The 23728-nt window shown below is 44.4% G+C and overlaps 1 protein-coding gene across 13 annotated transcripts in view; it reads left to right on the top strand.

The window, feature by feature from the left end:
• Nucleotides 1–23728, top strand: part of SLC12A8 (solute carrier family 12 member 8) — a 142997-nt gene that overhangs the window by 17011 nt on the left and 102258 nt on the right. For 4 of the 13 annotated variants that reach the window (XR_014244747.1, XM_082392289.1, XM_082392295.1 and 1 more), the window contains exons 3-4: nucleotides 13507–13585; nucleotides 18373–18564. The exons of 5 other annotated variants lie outside the window; for them this stretch is intronic. Coding sequence is in view for 7 of the 8 variants with exons in the window: in XM_082392289.1 (XP_082248415.1) it covers nucleotides 13507–13585; nucleotides 18373–18564 (271 nt within the window). In the remaining variant the exon portion in view is untranslated. Of the gene's footprint in view, nucleotides 1–13506; nucleotides 13654–18372; nucleotides 18565–23728 lie in introns of all 13 variants that reach the window. 4 more of the 13 variants (XM_082392291.1, XM_082392296.1, XM_082392297.1 and 1 more) reach the window with 2 other exon arrangements.

The raw sequence follows: 23728 nt of genomic DNA, 5'->3' as shown, positions 1-23728 counted from the left end.
AGACAGAACCACCTATGTGAGGCGACAGAAGAAAAGAGGCTACGGTCCTGGAACCTGGGAGAGAAGAAAGCGCAGAAACCACTCTCAGGGTTGAGATAAGTCTGCAGCTTTCATGTGGGCTCTGTCACCGTTTCCTGCTCTTTCTCTGTTATCTTCACCCCTTTCCACTTTACAGCTCTGTGTATCACTTAGCCTAGGAGGTCAACCCCAAAAATGACAATGCTCTGAAAATGCTTCATATTTGTAAAAAGTGGAATGGAGACATTTTCTGGATGAAGGTGCCCTAGAAACTAGAATGAAAGTGATTCTTCACTGAAATGAATTAGGTGGGATTGTCTCACTTGTACCCACAGGATCTTCATTTGTAGAGGTGACTGAGTGACGACACAGATCAGTGCCATTGAAAGAAGAATTTACTGCTTGCATTTCCCAAGAGAAGGAGGAATGCCATGCAGGGCCACAGGGGAAGTGTCAGGTTCTGGTCAGGAGACAAAAGCAGGAATGAAGGGAAAGCCTGGGCCAGAGCCTTTGTTGTGCTTTTGGTGGGCAGGGCAGGGTAGGGCGGGGCAGGGCAGGGCAGAGCAAACAGCTTAGGACTGGCTGGTTTGAATAGTTCTGGTGGGCTTTGGCTATAGAGATGGTCTCTAGTTTCCTAGCACCTGGCCTGGGGATGATTTAGGGCAGGAGAAATACTGGCTCGTTGTGTGAGAATTAGATAAAGGGGGTGGCTTGGGGAATATACTCAGAATTGGTAAGTTTGCATATGAAAGACATGCTCCTGGCCAGCTGTTATCTATAAGAACTGGTTAGCCCTGGGAAGGTTCATCTCTTCCCTGGCCCGTAAGAGTGATTGATTGATTGATATTTTTGGCTGCATTGGGTCTTCGTTGCTGTGCGCAGGCTTTCTCTAGTTGCAGAGAGCGGGGGCTACTCTTCGTTGTGGTGCGCGGGCTTCTCATTGCGGTGGCTTCTCCTGTTGCGGAGCATGGGCTCTAGGCGCGCGGGCTTCAGTAGTTGTGGCACGCTGGCTCAGTAGTTGTGGTGCACGGGCTTAGTTTCTCCGTGGCATGTGGGATCTTCCCAGACCAGGGCTCAAACCTGTGTACCTTGCATTGGCAGGGGGATTCTTTTTTTTAATTTTTAAAAATTTATTTATTTTATTTATTTATTTTTGGCTGTGTTGGGTCTTCATTGCTGCGTGCAGGCTTTCTCTAGTTGCGGCGAGCAGGGACTACTCTTCGTTGAGGTGCACAGGCTTCTCATTGTGGTGGCTTCTCTTGCTGTGGAACATGGGCTCTAGGTGCTCGGGCTTCAGTAGTTGTGGCATGCGGGCTCAGTAGTTGTGGCTCGCAGGCTCTAGATCGCAGGCTCAGTAGTTGTGGCACACGGGCTTAGTTGCTCCACGGCATGTGGGATCTTCCCAGACCAGGACTTGAAACTGTGTCCCCTGCATTGGCTGGCGGATGCCTAACCACTGCGCCACCAGGGAAGTCCTGCAAGATTTTTTTTTTTTTTAAAGGATACCTTTAATTAATTAATTAATTAATTTTTTGGCTGTGTTGGGTCTTCGTTTCTGTACGAGGGCTTTCTCTAGTTGTGGCAAGCGGGGACCACTCTTCATCGCGGTGCGCGGGCCTCTCACTATCGCGGCCTCTCTTGTTGCAGAGCACAGGCTCCAGACGCACAGGCTCAGTAGTTGCAGCTCACGGGCCTAGTTGCTCCGCAGCATGTGGGATCTTCCCAGACCAGGGCTCGAACCCGTGTCCCCTGCATTAGCAGGCAGATTCTCAACCACTGCACCACCAGGGAAGCCCCCTGCAGGATTTTTAAGAGTCATAATGTCATAAGATATAGAAAGGAAAAAACGTGATTAATACATTCTGCCTAGCTATGAATGAATGGACTAGATGACTTAAAAATTTCTTACTGCCTTAGGGTATATTTCATCCATGGTCAGCTATAGAAAAAATGCCATCCTTGCCATTATTTAATAGTTTGGGGCTGCAAGGAGAATCCTAGATGCTGTGTTAATGACTCTGAAGTACTTTTCTTGTAATTTGAGTGAGAAGCCACTAGGTGGTGCTTAGACTCTGGTCTGGCCTGGTTGAACAACCTGGCTTCATATAGGTAGGGGTGGATAACTGAACTTTAGCTTATTTTTCCATTCATTTTATTCTTTCTCTGACCAAAATATATCTCTTCAGGATAACAGTTTAAATACTAGATAGATGTGTATTCATAGAACAATATCAAATAAGTGTAGTAAGATTTAAAGAAATATACCTACCTTATTGAGTGTAATTCAATATCTCTTTTTGCTCATTAATCATTATCAAGTAGTAATGTAATCTGATTCTTAAAATTTGTTTTCTTTCCTTCTGAGTTTAATAACTTCATCAAAAAACTGTGGTGGTTGTAGTGAGAGTGGTGTGCTTCAGAATAGCTTGGCATGAGCAGTCTCCAGAGGTAGTACCTATTCTGGCTTGAATGCCTGTCTAGTAGGATATTGTTGTCATTACCACTTCTCAGGAGAAGGGTACATTTCTTTTGTTTTTGTTTTGATGTGTGAGTGTTTTCTTCTTTACATGAATAGGCATAATGAAAGAGAAAAAGATAGTGAAGTAAAAACCACTGATCTGTGTAAAAAATTCTGTGGTGTTCTTTTCCCAATCTGCAGATACCTTGTAAATCACATCCACAGTCTCTGTCAGCAGTTACAGGATTTAGGTGCTCACTGATGAATTTGAAGCCATGGCAGCCTAGCGACCCTCATTTAGCCAAAAATAGTTATGTCTGATCCAGGTGATAAATTTGCTCTAAAGTGAATCCCAGTGTTCATAGAACTTAAAACAGAAAGCTGTGACTCATTTTGAGTAGCTTTCCCTTTTTATTTTAGGCAATTATCAGTAAAAAAAAAAACCCCAACAAATAAACAAACCCCAAAACCAAAAAACAACAACACAAAGCGAAGGCAAATTCTAATTTTTAAAAAAAGATACATAAATGTTAGGGACAGACATTAATTTTACCAAAGACTTCACTATTTTTAAGTAGACTATATTTCCAGTACATTTAAAATGTGATTCAAATCACAGGCATCTTTTGGTGAATCCATTCACTGCATAAAATGAAGTTGAGTTATAAATAAATTACTAACTTGAGGTCAGCATTTTATTTTTCAAATACTTCTAATAAAGTGGTAAATTTTTCTTCAAATAAAGATGTTACTATTTTTATCATAGAAGTACTACATGCCTGCAGTAAAAATTTTTTTTTAAACGAGAGAATTATATAAAATTAAAAGCCTTCTTCCTCTCTTCCTTCACCACCATTCCCCAGAGACAGTCACTAATGGTTTCTGGTTTCTGGTTTTCATTTTCCCTAGTGGTTATCATTATAACTTTAAATAATTTATTTATACCTCAATTTCTAGACTAAGTTATCAGTTTATTATCAGTTTACTTATTGCTTCCTGATATGAAAAAAGAGGACATTGGCACATTTACTCTTCCTTCCATTTCTCTCATTTCATTTCGAATTTTTTGTTAGTTGCATTATTATTTTTACATTGTAAAGGTTTATAAAATTTATATATTTTTCTGTAATTGTGAGTATTTCCATGTTTGTTATAGTTGGTTATAAAAATTTTACACCTATAAATAGTACTATAAATTTACAATAGTAAGATGTATATGTGTGTGTTTAACTGAATAACCAAGTGATGTTATTAGACTCATGGAGAAGAAAACAGAAGCATAAGTTGTTAAGGCTTTGCTGCTTCTGAGCTATAGAGTCTTAATTTTTTTCAAGTTCCCTTTAATTCTTCTGGTTCATATGCAGCTACTGCTGTTTCTTATATCCCATGTCACCTTTTTTTTTTTTTCTTTTTTTTTTAAATGACTATTGAATGCACAAATGTCAATTTCCTTTTTTTTTTTTTTTTAATAAATTTATTTATTTATTTATTTTTGGCTGTGTTGGGTCTTCGTTTCTGTGCAAGGGCTCTCCCCAATTGTGGTGAGTGGGGGCCACTCTTCATCGCGGTGCGCGGGCCTCTCAGCGTCACGGCCTCTCCCACTGCGGAGCACAGGTTCCAGACGCGCAGGCTCAGCAGTTGTGGCTCAGGGGCCCAGCCGCTCCGCGGCACGTGGGATCCTCCCGGACCGGGGCATGAACCCGTGTCGCCCGCATTGGCAGGCAGACTCCCAACCACTGCGCCACCAGGGAAGCCCTGTCACCTTTTTTTGAGTGTAATTCTCTTATCTTTTGGGTGACAGGAATTTTTTTCATATATGGAATAGTGGTAGTAAATTACTCTTTCCTTTTCTAACTATAGAAGTACGGAAGGCCAAATTGTTTTCATGTATTTAAAAAACAACATTTTACAACAGATTGGATGCAGAAGTAGATATGGGAATCCAGCTGTATTCTATCAAGCCAGACATTAAAATGATTTGCAAAATGTATAACAAGGCATCTCTTTTCACTGAATGTTTTTGTTTGGGAAAGTAGTTATTTTTCATGCAAACATGTTACTTATTTTAACAGATAATGGGTTTATTATTATTATGTTTAAATGATTAATAAGTATTTGAAAATATCTCCCTTTAAGTTTCTAATATGGTGAATACTGATAATTGTAGCACGCATAAACAAAAGCTCTTTGGGATCCTCAGTAATTTTTAAGAATGTAAAGGGGTCTGGAGATCAACAAGTTTGAGAATGGCTGCTCTAGAGATTAAATATACATTTAAAAATTTTCAGTTTGTTTAGAGTTAATATTGTACCACTTCAACGTAAAATGTAGGAACTTGACAATCACATAGGCGCGTTTACCAACCCTGCCCTCCAGTCTTTTATGCTATATATGTTACTTCCATCTACACGATAAAGCCTCCAAGATAATGTTATGCCCAATGATTGCTGTGGTCTATGTCTTCTCCTAGCATTCGCTGGCTCTGAACTTGGAACTTCTCAAGTGCCTTGGAAGACAGCTCTTCTCTTGGCTGCCCTGGGCTGCTCTATCACTTGCTTTTTTTTTGCCCCTCCAAGCCCATCTGCAGGAATCTCTCCAAATATCTGATCTGCTAGTAGCACTTGGTTTTTTCCCTTTCTAGTTATAACTATAGTTTCATACTTTAAAAATAAACAACACATCTTTTCTGTCATTGTCATGGTAATTTGGAAGGTAGAAAAGTGCATATTCTGCTTCCTTAAAAGAGGTGTCTAATGTCACTCTCTAAAGCACATTGTATTCATTCATTCGTTCATTTAACTAACACATTTAGTAAGTACCTGTTCCATGTTAGGCACTAGAGGTACAAGAGTGAACAAGCTGTTCTTTAAATATGTCTGGGCTTCTTTTAAAAAATAAAAATTGCTTTTACTATTTATTTATTTTTAAACTATTGAAATTTTGATAACATTTCACACTTATAGAAAGTCGCAGCAGTACAAACAACCGCTGTATACTCTTGACTCAGATTTACCAGTTATTAACATTTTGTCCTTTTGCTTTATTATTTGTGTGCTCTCTCTCTATATATACATATATTTCTATTCTATATATATAATATATATTTTAATACCTATTATATTCGATTATATATATATTTTTCCTGAACCATTTGGAACTAATTTGTAGACATCATGTCCCCTTATCCATAAATACTTCATTGTCTATTTCCTGAGAATAGGACTTTTCTTTTACCTAACCACATTATATTTATCAAGATCAAGACACTTAGGAAATTCCCTGGTCCAGTGGGTAGGACTCCACACTTTCATGGTCAAGGGCCTGGGTTTGACCCCTTGTCGGGGAACTAAGATCCCACAAGCCGCTTGGTGTGGTCAAATAAAATAAAATAAAATAAAATAAAATAAAATAAAATAACCATAGTCCATGCCTGGATGGCTGGACTATGGAATATTAAAAGAAAAAAAAAAGATCAAGACATTTAACATTGATAAATCCTATTATCTAATCCACAGTTTCACATCCACTTTGGCCAGTTATCTCACTAATATCCTGTAGCTTTTTCTCCCGGACCGGGAGCCAATCCAGCATCACGCAGTGCATTTAGTCATCACGCCTCTCTAGTCTCATTTAATCTGGAATGGTTCCTTAGCCTTTCTTTGTCTTTCGTGATCTTGACATTTTTTTGCAAAACACAGGCTGGTTTTTTTTGTAGAATATTTCTCAGTTTGGGACATGAACTCTCATGATTAGATTCAGGTTTTGCATTTTTGGCAGGAACCCATAGAATGATATTGTGTTCTTTTCCAGGCGTCATATCAGGAGGGAGGTACAGGGTTTCCACTTGTCCCATTATTGGTAATGTTAACTTTGGTTACTTATTTAAGGTGGTGCCCACTAGGTTAATTCACTCTAAAGTTACTAATTTTCCCTTTGTAACTAATAAATAATTTGTTGGGGATACTTTGAGACTATGGAAATATCCAGTTCCTCATCAATTTTCTACCCATTAGCTTTAGCATACATTGATGAGTCTTGGCAGACTCAGTTATTACTGTGATGGTTGCAGAATGGTGATTTTCTAACATCCTCATTTCTTCTACATATATTACTTGGTCTTCTATAAAGAAGAATTTTCCCTCCTTCCTCTTACTTTAATTTATTCATTTGGTTATATCTGTATGGACTCAGATTCTTATTTTTTCCATGTGTATTCTATTGCTATTATTATTGATTTTGATGCTCAAATTGTTCCAGATTTGGCCAGCCTTCAAGCTGGCTTCTATGTTCTTATGACACATCCTCATCATTTTTAGGAGCCCTTCCTTACTTTCTGGCACAAAATATTGTAGGCTCATTTTGTACTTTTTCTGCCCCAGCCCTGAATCAGCTATTTCTCCAAAGAGCTCTGGCTCCTTAAAGTGAGAAATGGTATTTAGAGACCAAGATCTGGGTGCTAGGTATGTTCATTGCTACTGGGGTGTCTTGACTTACAGACCCTTTAAGTAGACAGATATATACATACATACATATATATATATATACACATGTATATAGATATAGATATATAGATATGTATAGATATGTCTATATATATTTATATCTTTATATATTAAAAACTATAAATTCAAACTGATACCTCTAATTCTAATTTATCATGCCAGGGTTCATCCTTCTTTCCTCTTTTCTTAGTTTTAACTGCCTTCTCCAACAGTGAGAAACTTGACTCCCAGTCGGTATATTTACTTATTTGCTCAGTCCTACAATTCATGGAAAGTAGATTCAGGAGTGGTAACTCCTACCCCTGCAAAAAACAAACTTTCTATCTAGAATTTGTATTAGTTTGTAGTTAGTTATTTGTCTTTAGACTGAGAGCACATAGTTAAAGTACTATGTTCAAAAGTTAACTCTGCTCAGTTTTTTCCACCTTCGGTGTGGTTATATTATTCATTAGAATTATAGTTAGGTTAATTTGTTTCTCTTTGCATTCTGTTTTAATTTTTCTCTCTCATCCTGTCGATTTGATTTGATTTTGTTTAATTTTGAGTATATAAAACATTGATGTGATTCCAAACGTCAAAAGTACTTAGTACATAAGAATTCTTAAATGGGTATAGTATTGTCTGATCCACTGAAGCACCTAGAAAAATAAACCTTTTGAGTTGATTTTTAGCTGGTTTGCCTGTTACTGGGGGAGGGCATTAGGGTCCGTGTTTCTCCTCCTGATGTTAAACTGAGGTAGACTGTCTAGTGGCAGCCTGAGTCTCGCAGGAGGGCTCTGTCCTTTTGCCAAGGAGGCTGGGAAGGGAAGGGGAAGCTCTTGTTTAGGTGGCCATGGCATCGCTGCTGTGGGAATTTAGATCTGCGGGGTGCTGTCAGGTGCCCAGAGCATTGTGTCTTTGGGTTCTGCATTCTGAGCACAGAGGTGGCCGCTCTGTGGGGAATGAGCTGCTGTATAGCTCTGAGAGGCAGAGCTCGGGCAGGGGCCCCACCAACATCAACGCTGTCACAGCGTCCGCAGGTCTTGCCACTCCTGGGCCTGTGTGGTTGCTTGACCAGGTTGTGCCTTGGGAGGTTCCCGGCCTCGGACCGGGATCAGAATGCACAAGATGGAAGAGCCACAGATCAAAGCACCGGGAACTACTGTTACGGAGACACTGGCTTTTGAACCTGTTCTGTGCAGAAGAGATCCGCACAGCCACGAAGATCTCACATTTCTAGGAGTGCCTAAATCGGTGCTGACCAAGCGTGCTGCCCAGATTCGAATCCAGGGAAATCAGGCTTTGACCACTCCATGTGGGTCCTGCGGAGCAGCTCCCATTACCAGCTTCAGTCAGGGTAGCAGAGCGCTCGTCGGACACCCATTCTCGAACTCCTAGTATAATACAGAAGGGGCCGGCTGCCCCAGCGCTGGGACTGGGCAGGGGTTGGAGAGAGGCAGCTTTCAGGCTGAGGTGTAGAGCAAGGATTCACCTGAAACATGAGGACGAGGTACCAGGGCAGATAGAAGATGCACAGTCAGTAAGACCTCTCTTCTTTCCTTTCCTCCCAACTTTCCTGAAGAAATCCTCACCTCCATTTAAAACTGCCTGTTGTGCTTCATGCTTACCAAAAAAACTTTCACGATTATCACCTCATCTAAACTGCGCAGCCCACCTTGAGGCGGGTATGTAGCTACCTGCATTGGATGCGGGCACCACAGGCGGCCGCTGGCCCGTGGAACCCTGCTGCCCCCCTGCCCAGCTGCAGCTTGTGGTGCCTGTTCAGAGCCAGAGGAGAGGAATGTGGCACCCACTCTGCTCAGTGCGTCACAGATCAGCAGCAGCTTGGGATATTCTCTGATGTGTAATAATTAAATAATTAGCTTTCAGAAAGCAAGCTGCTGGCGCACGTGTGCGTGCTCCAGGTAGAGCCAGTCTTTGGGAGGAAGGGGCAGGCTGTGTCTTGCTCTGATCCGCTCCTGACCCAAGTGGGCAGAAGCAGAGTTTCTTACCAGTCTCCTTTCCTCCAGCTTCCAGGAGAGAGAATAGGTGTCTTCTCACATTTCAGATGTGTTCAGTAAGGCCTGGAGGGTGGCCTGTGGGAGGGCGGTGGCTGTTTGAGACAAGAGGCTCCTGGGTGGGAGCTCGCATCATTGGCTGTAGCAGAGCTTTGCTCTGTCTTACTCAGCTCCACTTGCTGGATGCAGGAAGTCACGTGTTTCCCACTCTGGACACGTTTCAGGTGTGATTTTCCTGTCTTTCTAGATGCCCTGCTCAAGTGTGAGGATTCTCACAGGAGAAGGACTTCTACCTCTGAACTAAAACACCCACGAGGTGGCCGTGGTGTCTCCAGTGTGGGGTGCAGCCCTGGGCTTAGAGGGCCTGGCTCCTTGTTCTGGGAGGTTGGGAAGGAAAGCCCTAGCAACGAGCAGCACACAGGTGCGATCACCCGCGGCCAGACTCCAAGTCTCTGTGCCCTGGAACCTGCCAAGTTGTCCCTGACAACCTGAGGGTCCTCAGGAAAGAGAGGAACCTGCCCCTTGAGGATGTTTGTGGTCCCCTTTCTGAGGGATTGCTTTGCCCCTCACTTTTCTGTCCCTTCTTTCTTAGTGTCCACCCCTGCTTCCCAGTAGCCTCCATCCTGGGCACAGCACACATCCTACTGCCACCTGCCTTTCCCCGCAACCTGTCATGTCTGTGTCATAGAGTGTTGAATGAGACTCTTGTTATTTTGGAATTGATGACTGGGGCCCAAATCTGAAGACAATGAGGTTCTAAGACAGTTATCAACAGTTGGTACCAAGCACAAGATAGCCCAGAACTGGCCCAACTATCACCCCCTGTCACCCCAGCAATTCCACCGCCCTCTCCCTGGGCAACAGAAATGACTAGGGAGAGGCACAAAGGGAGAGTCTGTGAGCCACGGCCTTTGTGGGAGGGCCTATTTGAGACGAGATGAGCTTCCTTACCCTCCCATAAAGGAGGGGCTTTGGCATGCGGTCCCTGAGTGGGGGGGAGAAGCTGATATTCTGTCCTCCTATTGGATGTCTGCTTATGCTGCAGACACGGCTCTGCCCGCAGCCTATCTGAGCAAGAGCTGAAGGGAATCGGAGAGAGCTGGCAGGACAGACAGACAGCAGGATTGGGGAGTAGCCAGTTGTGATACTGTGATTTATAATAAATAGATATTTGGCACAGAGCTCCTAAAACCCTTGGAATTTCCTAAGTGATAAGAGTGATAAGGTGTCTTGATATTCATAACAAATGCCTTCAGCCACCACTGGGTTTATATTAGCGAGGTGACTTTTAGAATCACCTAGAATGGAGGCTGGTTACAGAGGAACCAGCCATGTGATTGGAGGGTTGGAACTTTCAGGGTAGGGGAAAGGAGCTGGAGGTTAAATCAGTCACCAATGACCAGTGAGTTAATCAGTCATGCCTATGTGATGAAGCCTCCAGAAAAACCCAAAAAAGAGGGTTTGGAGAGCTTCTGGGTTCGTGACCACATGGAGATGATGGGAGAGTGCTGCGCTGGGAGAGGGCATAGACCTCAAACCTTTCCCTAAACGCCCCCCTCATCTGGTGGCTTCTGAGTCATATCCTTTCATAATAAGCTGGTAATCTAGTAAGTAAAATGTTTGTCTGAGTTCTGTGAGCCGCTCTAGCAAATTAACTGAACCCAAGATGGGGGTGGTGGGAACCTCTGATCAGTAGCCCGTGGGTCAGAAGCATAGTGACAACATGGACTTGAAATTGCCATCTGAGGGGCAGTCTGGTAGGACTGAACCCTTGACTGTAGGATGGCACCGTCTCTGGGCGGGCAGTGTCGGAGTTGTCTTAAACTATGGGACACCCACTGGTGTCAGAGGATTGCTCTGTGTAGGAGAAACCGCCCCCCACTGGCACTGGTGTCAGAATTGGGCCGGCCCGATGGTAGTTACTATGCAAGGGAGCTGGTTTGAGCTGCCTGTCAGGCCGGTACTCTCCACAAGGCCAACCCTGGGGCAGTGCGGAAGGCTGAGGACGTCCTGTAAGTGGGGAGGCTGGAGGGTGCGGTGGGCCAGGGAGAGGTGACAAGCATGGGCCCCGGGCTGGCGTCCTGTATTGATGTTGGCGGCAGCGTGTCTGCGGGGCGGGGGGTGGGGGGGGCTGGAAATTGTCCCTTGGGGTCTCCCGAGTACCTATTTGGCATTTTATTCTAGGGTTCTCCATCTCATCCTAGCTCCCCTTTCTGGTGCTTTTGTTTCTTCTTCCTTTTCTCTCACTGGCTTATGTCTCTCTCTCAAAACATCAGGGCCCCAACCTTGGGTCAAACTTAGGTGCTTCTTGCCAGTATCAGATGAGCAGGCTTTGGGAAGACTTAGTTGTGTTCTTGTGTCACTTGGTAAGAAAAGGTATGTGCACTCCTCTAAATGTCCTGAAATAAACTGTCATGACTTGGGCACCAAACCCATTTGACTACATGTATACCTTCAAACCATGTATACCTTCACTTACACCTTTATTCTCAGGGTAAAGAGTCTCCTAAAGTTCCGGCCTCATTCATCTGTGAAGCACATTTTAGGCTGATTTAGTCCAGTGAGATCCAGGGAGTGAAAGGCTTTTCATACCCCCATTAGGTAAATAAACAAAAAAACAAAACAGGTTTTACAGGGGAAATATGAAGGCTGTGATGACAGAGGAATACAGTTTCTAAAATCACAACAGGAATTTTAAGGGTAAAGCGGAGGTACTCACAATTAAGCGAAATCCAGGATGTTAGAAATCGCACCTGAAACATTGAAATTTAGGAGAGAAAAGGGCCTGTGACCTGTGGTGCAGGTTTTACAGTCTGGGTTGGGGAATTCAAACCCCAACTGTGGACCTAGGCTGGTTGTGTCTCTTCTCCAGGGCTCGCTTTCCTCGGCTGGCTGTAGACAGGGGCCCTCTCCCTGCCTCGCTCCCGGGGTGACCTGAGCACCAAAGGGGGGCATTGATGTGGAAGCTGAAAGCACTCCCTAAATTATTACTCTTTGTTGCTGATAGTTGCTATTGTTATGACTGTTTCTAATAAATAGTAGGCCTGTAACAAGCCATGGTAGGAAGCGAACACAAGCAGAGACGGGAAGTTGGGCCAGGTCCTGAGTTTTGAGATTAGGATCCTGGAAAACAGTCTTACTTACCACAGAGTCCCTTGGTACCATTCGTTCAAAGATAAGCATAGGTTGGCAGGGTCTTCGCTCTGAGCCACGATCACTGTTCTCATGTTTATTGACTTTCAGGAGATTCCTCATTAGTGGTTTGCAAAAGACAAATGCACAGAAATATACAGAGATGAAAGGTGTTCCAGCTGGTGTCGGGAGTCCCCCGGCCCATCTGTCCTGCGTGGCTTCATTGATGGCCCTGATGATTTCTTGAGGCCCTTTTTTCATCTGTAGGTGTACGATACAAGGCGGGAAGCTGGGATCCTCTCCTTTTGTTTTGACTGAGCATAGTTGGCCTCTGGCCTTGGTCCTAGATCATGAGCGCACCCATCGTTCTCAGCTGTTCAGGGCCCCTGCCCCTGACTCTGGACCTTAGATTTCCCCTGTCCCTTGACTTTTCTGCCGTCTCCCTGAGGTTATAGATGACATACACGCACCAGTTAGGCTTAGTGCACACAGTGGGTCTTAGCTGGGTGCCTCCCTTCCCCACCCCGAGGTGAGAATCATTTCATCACTGCTGCAGTAGTTTGAGGCCATTGGAAGACTCCAGTGATGTCTGAATTTAGATTAATTACTAAACCTATGCAGGAGCAGTTCATCGTATGAGTGGCTACTGATTTTGTTTAAGATCGTTTTAGTATTTCCATAAGGTTTAGTCTTTTTAGTAAAGAGTTTCTGTATGAGTATACTGTAAGTGCCTTTGTTATTTTTGAATTGGAAAAATGAGGAAAGCATCTGTTTCACCACTTGTTAGCCTGTGATTCTAGACAACTGCCAGATGATGCCTTGGGATCCTGGGGTATGGGATGGAAGGGCACTCAGGGATCACCGTACCAGCCAGTGTTCAGTCAGGAACACAGAAACTGCCCTAGATTTTTTAAACAGAGGGAATTTAATACATAGAACTCATTACAGAAGTGTTAGAAGGGCCAGAGGAGAAAAAGGTAAGTAAAGGAAGGTTCCCCAAAGATTAGTAACCACTGGAAGCTGCTCTTCCCACCAGGAAGGGAGAGACTGAAAGGGAGGATGGCGTCACCCAGAGCTCCTGACCGACGTCAGAGCTGGAGCCCAGCATCCCGCGCTCACCCACATCCCAGTGGCCGGAACTCAGTCACGTGGCCACACCGCCTGTAAAGAGACTGGGAAATGCAGTCTCCCGAGTGGCGAGAAGGAAAGGGAACCGAGTTTGCTGAGCAGCTTGTCTGCGCTGCGCACGGCACAGGAGTTGCTATGCGCACAGGCCTGCAGGACATGGCCCAACAGGAGAGCTTTAAAGCTGAGTTCTCCCAGCACCCACCTCCGTTCCCCTCCCCGCGCCAGCCCTCCCCACTGCTGCTGAGCTGACTCCTGTGTGCCCTGTTTTCAGGAGGCCCTGGCCCAGCCCCAGCCCTGGTGGAAGATCCAGCTGTTCATATGGGAACCAGTGCTGTTCGGGACCTGGGATGGTGTGTTCACGTCCTGCATGATCAACATTTTTGGGGTTGTCCTTTTCTTGAGGACTGGCTGGCTGGTGGTGAGTGATGAGCTGGTGGCCCTGGAGCCTCTTGTGGGCCTGGGACATGGAAAGCTCTGTCACCCTTGGGTATTCCACAGTGTAGTCAACAGATTCCTGAAGCACCGAGCAAGATCAAGTACATGGAGTAGCTAGTATTGCTTTTTAAATGAGAATCCTGAGAACCTGGGCCTCAGACAGAGGTTCCTGTGGAAGCCTCACCATGGATTTACCTACAGGAATATGAGCACAGAAGTCAGGGCACATTGTGGGTGGGACTAGAGGTGGGTCAGAGAGAGCAGGCTGATGGCAAGTTTGCCTCCAGTTTGTGACCCTCTCCAGCTTTCCTGGTGTTCTTTAACTCGTCTGATGCCCTGCCTAGAGAGGGAGAGGGAGAGGGAGAGGGAGAAGAAACTGTAAAAACCTACGGTTCTCCTCCATGCCTTTCTCCTTACTTTCACACGGAACACTTCACTTGACACTGCTGGTCACCAGATTTTTCCCCACATCAAGCAATTCTGTGGCACCAGCTGAGTGTCCTACAGTGTAACTCAATTCTGGCACTACCTGGAGAGAGCATCAGATCCCACAGGTTAAGGGCTCCATCCCATAAAGCTGCCCCCACCCACTTCAGCTGCCAATCACAAGTCCAGGTTGTCACCTATGCTTCTGACCGAGGTTGTGCATCTGGGGTTCCCATGACCCACCCCATTCCCACGACCCACCCCACCCCCCCTCAGATTCCATTAATTTGCTAGAGCAGCTCACAGAACTCAGGGAAACACTTATTTATGTTTATTAGCTTATTAAAGGATTATGATAAAGACCAATGAAGAGATACCTAGGGCAAGGTCTGCAAAGGTCCCAAGAGCAGGGGCTTCTGTCCCCGTGGAGTTGGGGTGCATCACTCTCCTGGTGTGTGGCTATGCTCACCCACCTGGAAGCTTTCCAAACCCCATTCTTTGGGGATTTTTATAGCAGCTTCATCACACATGATCAATTGTTAACTCCATTTCTAGCCCCTCTCCCCTCTCTAGAGAAGTGTGTATATGTGTGTTGGGGGTGGTGGGGGTGAAAACTCGAAGCTGCTAATGGTAGCTTGGTCTTTCTGGTGACCAGCCCCCATCCAGGAGCCCTCCAGGAGCCCACTGACAGCCACCTCGTTAGAACAAAAGATGCTCCTTGTGTTTTTATCGCTTAGGAATTTACAAGGGTTTTAGGAGCCCCGTGTCAGGGATGGGGTCAAAGACAAATGTTAGAACAAGAGATGCTTCTAGCGCTCTTATCACTTAAGAAATGACAAGGTTTCAGGAGCTCTGTGCCAGGAACCAGGTGCAGAGACCAATATACAGTTGACCCTTGAACAACATGGGTTTGAACTGCACGGTCCACTTATGCTCGGGTTTTTTTCAATAAATAATACAGTACTACACGGTCCACAGTTGGTTGAATCCGTGGAAGGGAAACTGCAGATAGGAAGAGCTGACTATGGGACTTGAGCATCCGCAGATTTTGGTATCCGAGACCAGTCCCGGAATTAATCCCCTGTGGATACCTAGGGACAGCTGTATATATTTTCTATCATCTCATGGAGGTAGAGAGAGAGAGGGGTGTGTGTTTATGGTAAGAAATTGGCTCATACGATTATGGGTTCTGGCAAGTCCCAAATCTGTAGGATAAGTGAGATGCAGGTAAGAATAGATGTTGCAGCTTTTTGAGTCCAAAACCTAGAAACTCAGGCAGAACTACTGTGTTGCAGTCTGGAGACCAAATTCCTTCTTCTTTGGGAAACCTCAGTCTTTGCTTTTAAGGCCTTCAACTGATTGCATGAGAACCACCCACATTATGGAGGGTAATTTCCTTTACTTAAAGTCAGCTGATTGTGGGACTTCCCTGGCGGGCCGGCGGTTAAGACTTCGCGCTTCCAATGCAGGGGCCGCGGGTTCAATCCCTGGTCAGGGAACTAAGATCCCACATGCCACGTGGCGTGGCCAGAAGATAAGAAAAAAAAAAAAAGTCAACTGATTGTACATGTTAATCACATCTTAAAAATACATTTACAGCAACTCCTAGACTAGTGTTTGACTAAACAACTGGTCACCATAATCTAGCCAAGTTGGCACATAAAGTTAACCATCACGTCTGCAAATTCCAGGGGATGAAAGCTTCACTGTAGTGGGGTGTATGGGGTTCTTAGTCCTCTTAGGAGGCCTGGTTGAGGCCACACCTTCCTCAGCTCTTGCTCTACTCCATACCCAGGCCCTTAGCTCAGGGTTCAGCCTTAGCCATAGCCAGGATGGGTCTGAAAGTTTTCTTTGTTAATGTGTGGAAAGCTTAGAGCAAGGTTAGCAACCTCTCTGGTGTGGATGCCTCTCATGGTCCTCTCAAACTTCCAGGGGCCCCCACTTACAAAAGCACAAATCCTCCGCTCGGATGCCTTGTCCTGGCAGGCATTCTCAGGCTTCTGGGATCAACCTCTGATTTTTCCCCTTCTTGGAAGCCACCTCACTGCCCAGCACCTCTCCAGCCTGTGTCCAGGGGAGGCCCAGCAACCTGACTGCTGTGGCAGAGGAAGGCCTGGCAGTGACAGCCTGGGCCCCTGGGCTCTGCCTCACGCAGGGGCTGCTTATGGAACAGTGGAAGGAGCGAAGGGTAAGCTCTCTCTATTTCTATTCTTAAATCTTAGGGCCTCCTCTGAACCCTCCCGCTGAGTCACTTTTTTGAGAAATGGCTATCCAGAAGTGTCAGTCCCATCCCCAAAGTGAAGTACAAGTTGTATTAATTATTTATTGCTGCGCAACAAATTATCCCAACACTTAGCGGCTTAAAGCAACCAATATGTGTTGTCTTGTCATTACTGTGGTTCAGGGATCCAGGAGCAACTTAGCTGGGTGCCTCTGGCTCAGGGTTTCTCATGGGGTTGCAGCCAAGCTGTCAGTCAGGGCTGCACTCTCATCTGAAGGCTCCACTGGCAGAGGGTCTGTTTCCAGGATCACTTGTGAGGTTGCTGTCAGGCTTTGTCACGTGGGCCTCCTCATAGGGTTGCCTCAGTAACTGCAGCTGGCTTCCCCCAGGGCCAGCAACCTAAGAGAGAGGGAGGGAGCAAGTGCCCAAGATGAAAGTCACGGTCTTCTCATATGCTCATCTCAAAAGTGACATCCCATCACATCTGCAGGGCTCTGCTCATTAAAAGTGAGTCACTCCATCCAGCCCCCGCTCAAGGGGAGCAGATTACACAAGGGCACGAATGCCAGGAGGTGGGGACCACTGGGACCATCTTTGAGGCTGCTACCACACAAATACATCCTTTTGCCCTAAAATGATCTCTCCTTTTCAATTCTGACATTAGTTTTACCTGAAAAATCATATTTGAACATGGAAATAAAGGTAAATGTGAAATGCCAAAAATAAGGTAGAGCTTCTAGAGGATAGCATAAAATTAAAATAAGTAGAGGTCATGCCCAAGTCATTTTTAAATAGAAAATATTAATTCTAAAGAATAATTTGGCAGCATATTTATAATCTGAAAAACGTTAAAGTGGCAGTTTGGGTATGAAAACTTAAAGACTGGTACAGACTTTTAAAAATTATCCCATGTAGACAATTTAAAAGCACGAACAAAGGAAGAAAATAGTAATTATATAAGTTCATTAAAAATATAAAAACAGCAAAATAAGTAACTGAATAAAACATAACTGAATATAACCTAATCCTTTAGGTACCATATAGTCTACCGTGGCAAACTTTAGATCCATTTTTTTCCCCCTTCTCTATTAACAGAATCATAATTTTGCTTGGTATGGCATTACTCTCAGCTGAAAACCCAACAGATTAACAAATACCGTAATCCCACTTCATTCTCCAACCTCCGTCTAAATATCAATAGATGTCAAAATAGAAATAAAGAAAATATTTACCTCTTTTTCTCCCCCCTCCCCATGCTTTTCTACTTATTTATAAAAGGTCTTTCATATAAATAAACCAATTTTTCAATGCAGTGAACTTCTAAACGTTCAAATAACTTGCAGGTGATATAAGCATTTTTAAATGTCAGAAGTGCGAGAAGAGAGTAGATGGAGTACGGGCGGGAAGGATGCTGTGCACACAAATGAAAGAGAAATGGGGAAAGCTAGGAAAAAAACCCCAAACCTAATCCTGCTGTCTTGGCAGCCCAGAGGTAAAGACGGGCTTGGGGACAAGACTCCAGTGTGACAAGCGCTGTGATAAGCACTAAGCCCTGGGCACTACTGGAGCCAGAGGAAGGCTCCCAGGGACAGCTTGCTGCAGGAGGAAACGCTAACCCCGGTCTCGAGGGATGCGTTGGAGTGAACCCGCCAAGGAGGAGGGACGGGCAGAAAGGCATTGCAGGCAGGGGATCCGCATGGGTAGGAGGAGGGGGTGGGGCGAGGGGGCACGTGACTTTACGCTGGGGCGCCGCGTGCGTCTGGGGGAGGGCTGTCGGCAGAGGGATGAGGGGGCCTGGGGAGGTGGAGAGGGGAGAGAGCAGGAGGGGCTTCAAGAGGGTATGGCGTGGCTTCGACGTGACATGGTCGGCGCTGGGAAGGCTCTAAGAGTTCGCTGCAGGGACCCTACATTCGTCTGGAGTCCCTTCCAGGCCTTACTCCTGTGGCCCTGCCTTCGTCCTTTTCCAACGGGCCCACCCCCCGGGGGCGTGGGAGCGGTGGGCAGTGCTCCCTCCGTGCGCTAACCCTGACCTGGCTCCTTGCTGTTCCGCCGCAGGGAAACACGGGAGTGCTCATGGGTGTGTTTCTGGTGTCCTTCGTCGCCCTGGTGGCCCTGGTCACAGTGCTGTCCGGCATCGGGGTTGGGGAGCACTGCGACGTGGGCACCGGCGGCGTCTACTCCATGATCGCGGCGGTCCTCGGCGGGCAGACCGGAGGCGCCATCGGGCTGCTGTACGTGTTTGGACAGGTGAGGCCACTGGCCAGTGGAATCGCTTACCTTGCCTTTCTTTCTGCCACCTTCTTCTCATCCACGTTCCCCTCTGACCTGGTGACAGGCAAGGGGGCAGTTGCGGGGAGCTCAGAGTGGAAGCAAGCTCGTAGTCCGGGGCCCTGACCCTTAGTCCAGGGCTCCTTCCTCTCCGCCCCCTTTGCCTCTGGAGTCCTGCTTCCACCAGGGAGCTGGGTCTGGGCTGGGACCATCCTTACAGGCTGTTCTAGGGAGGGGAGTGTACAGCAGTGGCCGGAGCCAGGGTGGCAGCTGGGTGGCCCGGCCCCGGGGGCACTTTTACACTGAAAAGGGGACATTTTGCCTGTGCCAAGGACTTCCTTAGAAGCAGGCTGTTCTCAAATGAACCGGAGCTCTAGGCGCATTGATAGCTTGATGGCCTGAACAGGGAGGCTGAAAGCCCCTGTGTGGATGCTCTGTCTGAGAAGGAGAATACTAATGAGGAGGCCCTTCACCAGAGTGGACGGAGGCCCTCAGAAAACCACTGAGCAGGGAGAAGTACTGAAGCGTGTTTAGCTAAAACACAGGGACGGTGACCTAATGCTGAGGAAGCAAATGCAGACATTAAGAAGCAGCTCTTTGTAAGCACTTCTTGGACTGAAAAAGGCTTTAATGATGGTGCAAAGGGTGGTGGGTGGCTGAAAAAACAGTTAAAAGAATCTGTCTAAGTAAGAGTACAAGAGTCTCCTCAAAGAAAGTATCGGTCTGTTTCTTTTATTTTTAAAGCAGCAGGGGCAGGGTATTGTAGCAAAAATACATCTGATTCTCCAACAGCACAAAGCTGTGTGTGTGTGTGTGTGTGTGTGTGTGTGTGTGTAGGAGAGATGTGTGGAAGGCAGACACATGGTCAGTGCACTCTTAAAAAACCACTTGCCTTTTTGGAGAAACATCTTTAAGCATGGTAGTTTGGAGGTGAGTAATAAACTGTCAGTTTACTTTATTACCCTGGGGATTTATATATCGATTTTTTTTTTTTTTAACTTCTCTGCTATTTTATAGCCAAGCAGGCTGCAAGATGGACAAACAGCAGTCCTCACTTTCCCTGCTCTCTGGGTAGACAAAAAGCTCCACTCTTGAAACAGATACCACAGACAGGGGACCAGCGCTGATGTTTGGGCCTCCCCACCTCCCAGAGAGAGGAAGCCTCCTGTATGTGAGGTGACTTGGAGGAAAGGTGCTCACAAAGAAAGACACAAGCTACCAAAACTCAAGAAGAAACAGAAAATCAGAATACACCTACATAAGTAAAGAGATTGAATTAGTAATCAAAAAACTTCTAAGAAAAGCCAGAAACATTGGTGCCCCTCTGGTCAGTGTCCTCTCCATGCCTCTGCTTCTTCGGCAGTTGAGCTGGGTGGGCTTTCTAATCAGGGTTTGGCTGCTGCACAATCCTTTTATATGTTGCTAGATTCAGCTTGCTAGTATTTTGTTGAGGATTTTTGCCTATATATTATGAGGGATGTTGGTCTGTAGCTTTCTCGTGATATCTTTGTCTAGTTTTGGTGTCATGTTCATGATGGCCTCACAGAATGAGTTGGGAGGTGTTCCCTCCTCTTCTATTTTTGGGAAGAGTTTGTGTTTGTGAAGGATTGGTGTTAATTCTTCTTTAAACGTTTGGTAGAATTTGGTGGTGAAACCATATGGTCCTGGGCTTTTCTTTGCAGGAAGTCTTTTGATTACTAATTCAGTCTCTTTACTTATATAGGCGTATTCTGATTTTCTGTTTCTTCTTGAGTTTTGGTAGGTTGTGTCTTTCTAGCAATTTGTCCATTTTATCTGGGTTATCTAATGTTTTGGCATATAATCATTCATAGATTCCCTTATAATCTTTTTTTTGTTTTTGTAAGATTGGTAGCAATGGCCTCCCTTTCATTCCTGATTTTAATCATTTGAGTCTTCTCTCTTTTTTTCTTAGTCAGTCTAGTGAAAGGTTTGTCTGCAAAGAAGCAATTTTTGGTTTTGTTGCTTTTCTCTATTCTTTTTCTGACCTCTATTTCATTTATTTCTGCTCCAATCTCTATTATTTCCTTCCTTCTGCTTGCTGTGGGTTTAGTTCACTCTTCTTTTTCTAGTTTCTTAAGGTGGAAGGTTATGTCATTGATTTGAGATCCTTTTCTTCCAGGATGTGGTTGGGTTTTCTGAGGGTCCTTATTCCTGGTTCTTATTACCCCTAATTCCCTCATCCCAGGGCATGCACGCACTCATGTGTTTTTAGTAATTGCCGGAGGAGATGGCCTGTTGTGCCCCGGAGCAGGGTCAGCAAACTTCTTCTATAAAGGGCTAGATAGTAAATGTTTTAGTTTTTTGTGAGGGTGTCATAGGTCTCTGTCACAGTGACTCAACTCTGCTGTGTAAGTGTGAAAGCAGCCATAGACAGTTTGAAGCGGGCATGGCTGTGTGCCAATCAAACTTACGCCCAAAGCAGGCGGCAGCAGGATTTGGTCAGAGGGCCAAAGTTTGCCGGCCCTTGCCCCAGAGCATCAACGTTTAGGAGATACAGATGCTTAAAATAATGATTTTTAAAGTTTACAAAATCTTTCCATTGCCTTGCATCCTCCCAAACCCTTCCCCATTCATCTCTCTGAGACGTTGGTGCTGGGTCTGTAGTGTGGGGTCAGACCCCTGGGCCAGTGGAGGAGACGATGAACTGGGGTCTGTCCTCACTCCCTGCCCCACTCACCTGAGCACTTCTTCGGGGCTGCTTACCCTGGACACCGGAATATCCAGCTTCAGCCTGCACTGTCCTGTCTAAAAGCATTTATTCATGGCTTACCTGCTCTTTGCTAGGCTCTGTAAAAACAGTGGAGGACTGGAAAACTTTCAGGGACCTGGGGTTTGCATTGTGGGAGGGAACCCATATGTAGGACATACAGCCAACCAATGCAAACTTTAAACTAGGGATTTCGTGTGAGAAGGGAAGGGGTGTGGAGGGACAGCTCTGGTTTTCTAGGTAGGTACCCAAAGATGGAAAGAAAATTGCCTATGATTGTGAAAATGCAATTTTTTAAAAACAGAGGCCTTGGAAGGGAAGTGTTACACCCTGAAAATATAGCGGTGACACCCCCTGCTTCCTGTGGCAGAGGGTTAGAAATTCTCTGTAGAGGACGAAAGAGAAAAACGAATGCCTGTGATTATCAACTTGAAGAACAGATAAAAAAAAATTTTTTAATATAATAAATTCTGGGGAGGTTTATACATTAAACAAATCGAAAGGGATGTTTTCCAATGAAGAGGAGATTCATGGTTGGAAGGGAGACCACGTCTAGGGTGGTTGGATTGCTCTGGGGAAGGGCTGGCAGCCGCTGTTGTCCACACCTCTCCCGACGGGAGGCCGGAGCCCAGGGCCAGGCCCGAGCACACTGGCTGAGAGCCGGCTGTTGGGGAACCTTGCGTCCTAGATGCGCTGTGCTCTATGTGCCCAGATACAGTTTTTGCATAAACAGAATAATACTCTCAATATGCTTGTTTTTATTTTCCTTTATAAAATTGCTTTAAAATCACAAAATGGTGTTCATTGTAGCTAGTTAGCGTATCAGAGATAATTTAAAGGAAACGTAGTTTCCCTCCCGTCCTGCAGTAACCAGTGTGAACACCTAGCATCCTCTTCACACCTTTCCCGGGGCTCATCTCCATGAATTTATGGATTTTTGAAGTGCTTGCTTGTTTTTACAAAAATGGGGACAAATTTCATACTCTATTCCATGACTTTTATTTATCACTGAGCAATAAGTCATAGACATTCTTCTAGGTCAATGCTTTGAATCCATGCTTTTAAAGTAGTTGCTTAGTATTGTATAATATGGATGTATGGTAATTCGTGGCACATTCTCTGTTCATTTTTTTACTCTCTTATGTAAGAGTAGTTTTATTCCTTTTCTCATTTCTAAGAGTCTGTAATTTTGCACATTCTCTTTTCCTCTTAATCAGGTTGCCAGGTGTTTATGTATTTTATTGATCTCAAAAAAAAAAATCAGCATTTGTTCTTTTTATCCTTTCATTTTTTTCTTTCATTAATTTCATATATCCTTTTATTAAATACTTCTTCCTACTGTCTTTTTATTTATAATGATTTTTAAAGTCACTTCTTAAGTTAATACTTTGTTCATGTATTTTTCTGCATTTTTAAACTAATATAAACATTTAGAATTATACTTTTTTCCCCTTCTGAATGCAGGATTAATGTGCTTCCCAAGTTTTAGAATCAATCCTTTTTATTACTTTCTAGATAATTTGAAATTTTAAAAATTTCTCCATATTTTGCCAACGTGGCTCAAATTTATTTCTGTTGTATTTTCCCCCTTGTTGATTTGGAAGTTCTATTGATACTATGCTTTTCATTCTGTGGGTAGTTATTATCTACTTTTAGAAGCTATAATTATACTTTTTCTATACTTCCCAAACAAAAACATTACTTGTTAGCTCCTCCACGTACCAAATACGAAATCTCTATGATACTTTTACTTACCTACATTCCATAATTACCCTTACCTCTTACCCCCAGATCCTTAGATTTTGAAAAGGTGGTTTAATTTTGGGCTGTTATAGCTTTCCCTTAAAAGTAAGTCTCTTCAGTTTCAAGAATCCTTACTTACAACTTATGTTGCAAACTTCCAGTGACATTACCATCATCTATTTAGCATTAACAAAGTATTTTATGAAATTCATGGCTAACTACTGTTTCCTTTACATCAGTAGCTAATAATAAAGTAATAATGATAATGCCAATGGCTATTATTTCTCCAACTCTAACTATGAGCCAGGTATTGTTCTAGGACTTTACACGAATTATCTCATTTAATCCTCACAATAACCTTTTTTTTTAAAGGTGGTTTCTTCTTCTTCTTCTTTTTGTTGCTATTTAAATTCTCTTTTTTTTAATTGAAGTATAGTTGATTTACAATATTAATTGTAATAATTAATTGTGTTAATTTCTGCTGTACAGCAAAGTGATTCAGTTGTTTGTGTGTGTGTGTGTATATATACACACACATATACACATCCATTCTTTTTTTTTAATATTCTTTTCCATTATGGTTTATCATAGGATATTGAGTTTAGTTCTCTGTGCTATACAGTAGGACCTTTATCCATTCTGTATATTATAGCTTACATCTGCTAACCCCAG

Source organism: Balaenoptera borealis (assembly GCF_965194805.1).
Source record: "Balaenoptera borealis genome assembly, chromosome: 5".
NCBI classification, from domain to species: Eukaryota; Metazoa; Chordata; class Mammalia; order Artiodactyla; family Balaenopteridae; genus Balaenoptera; species Balaenoptera borealis.
Note: the sequence above shows the minus strand (reverse complement) of the source record. Positions and strands in the feature narration are given on the sequence as shown.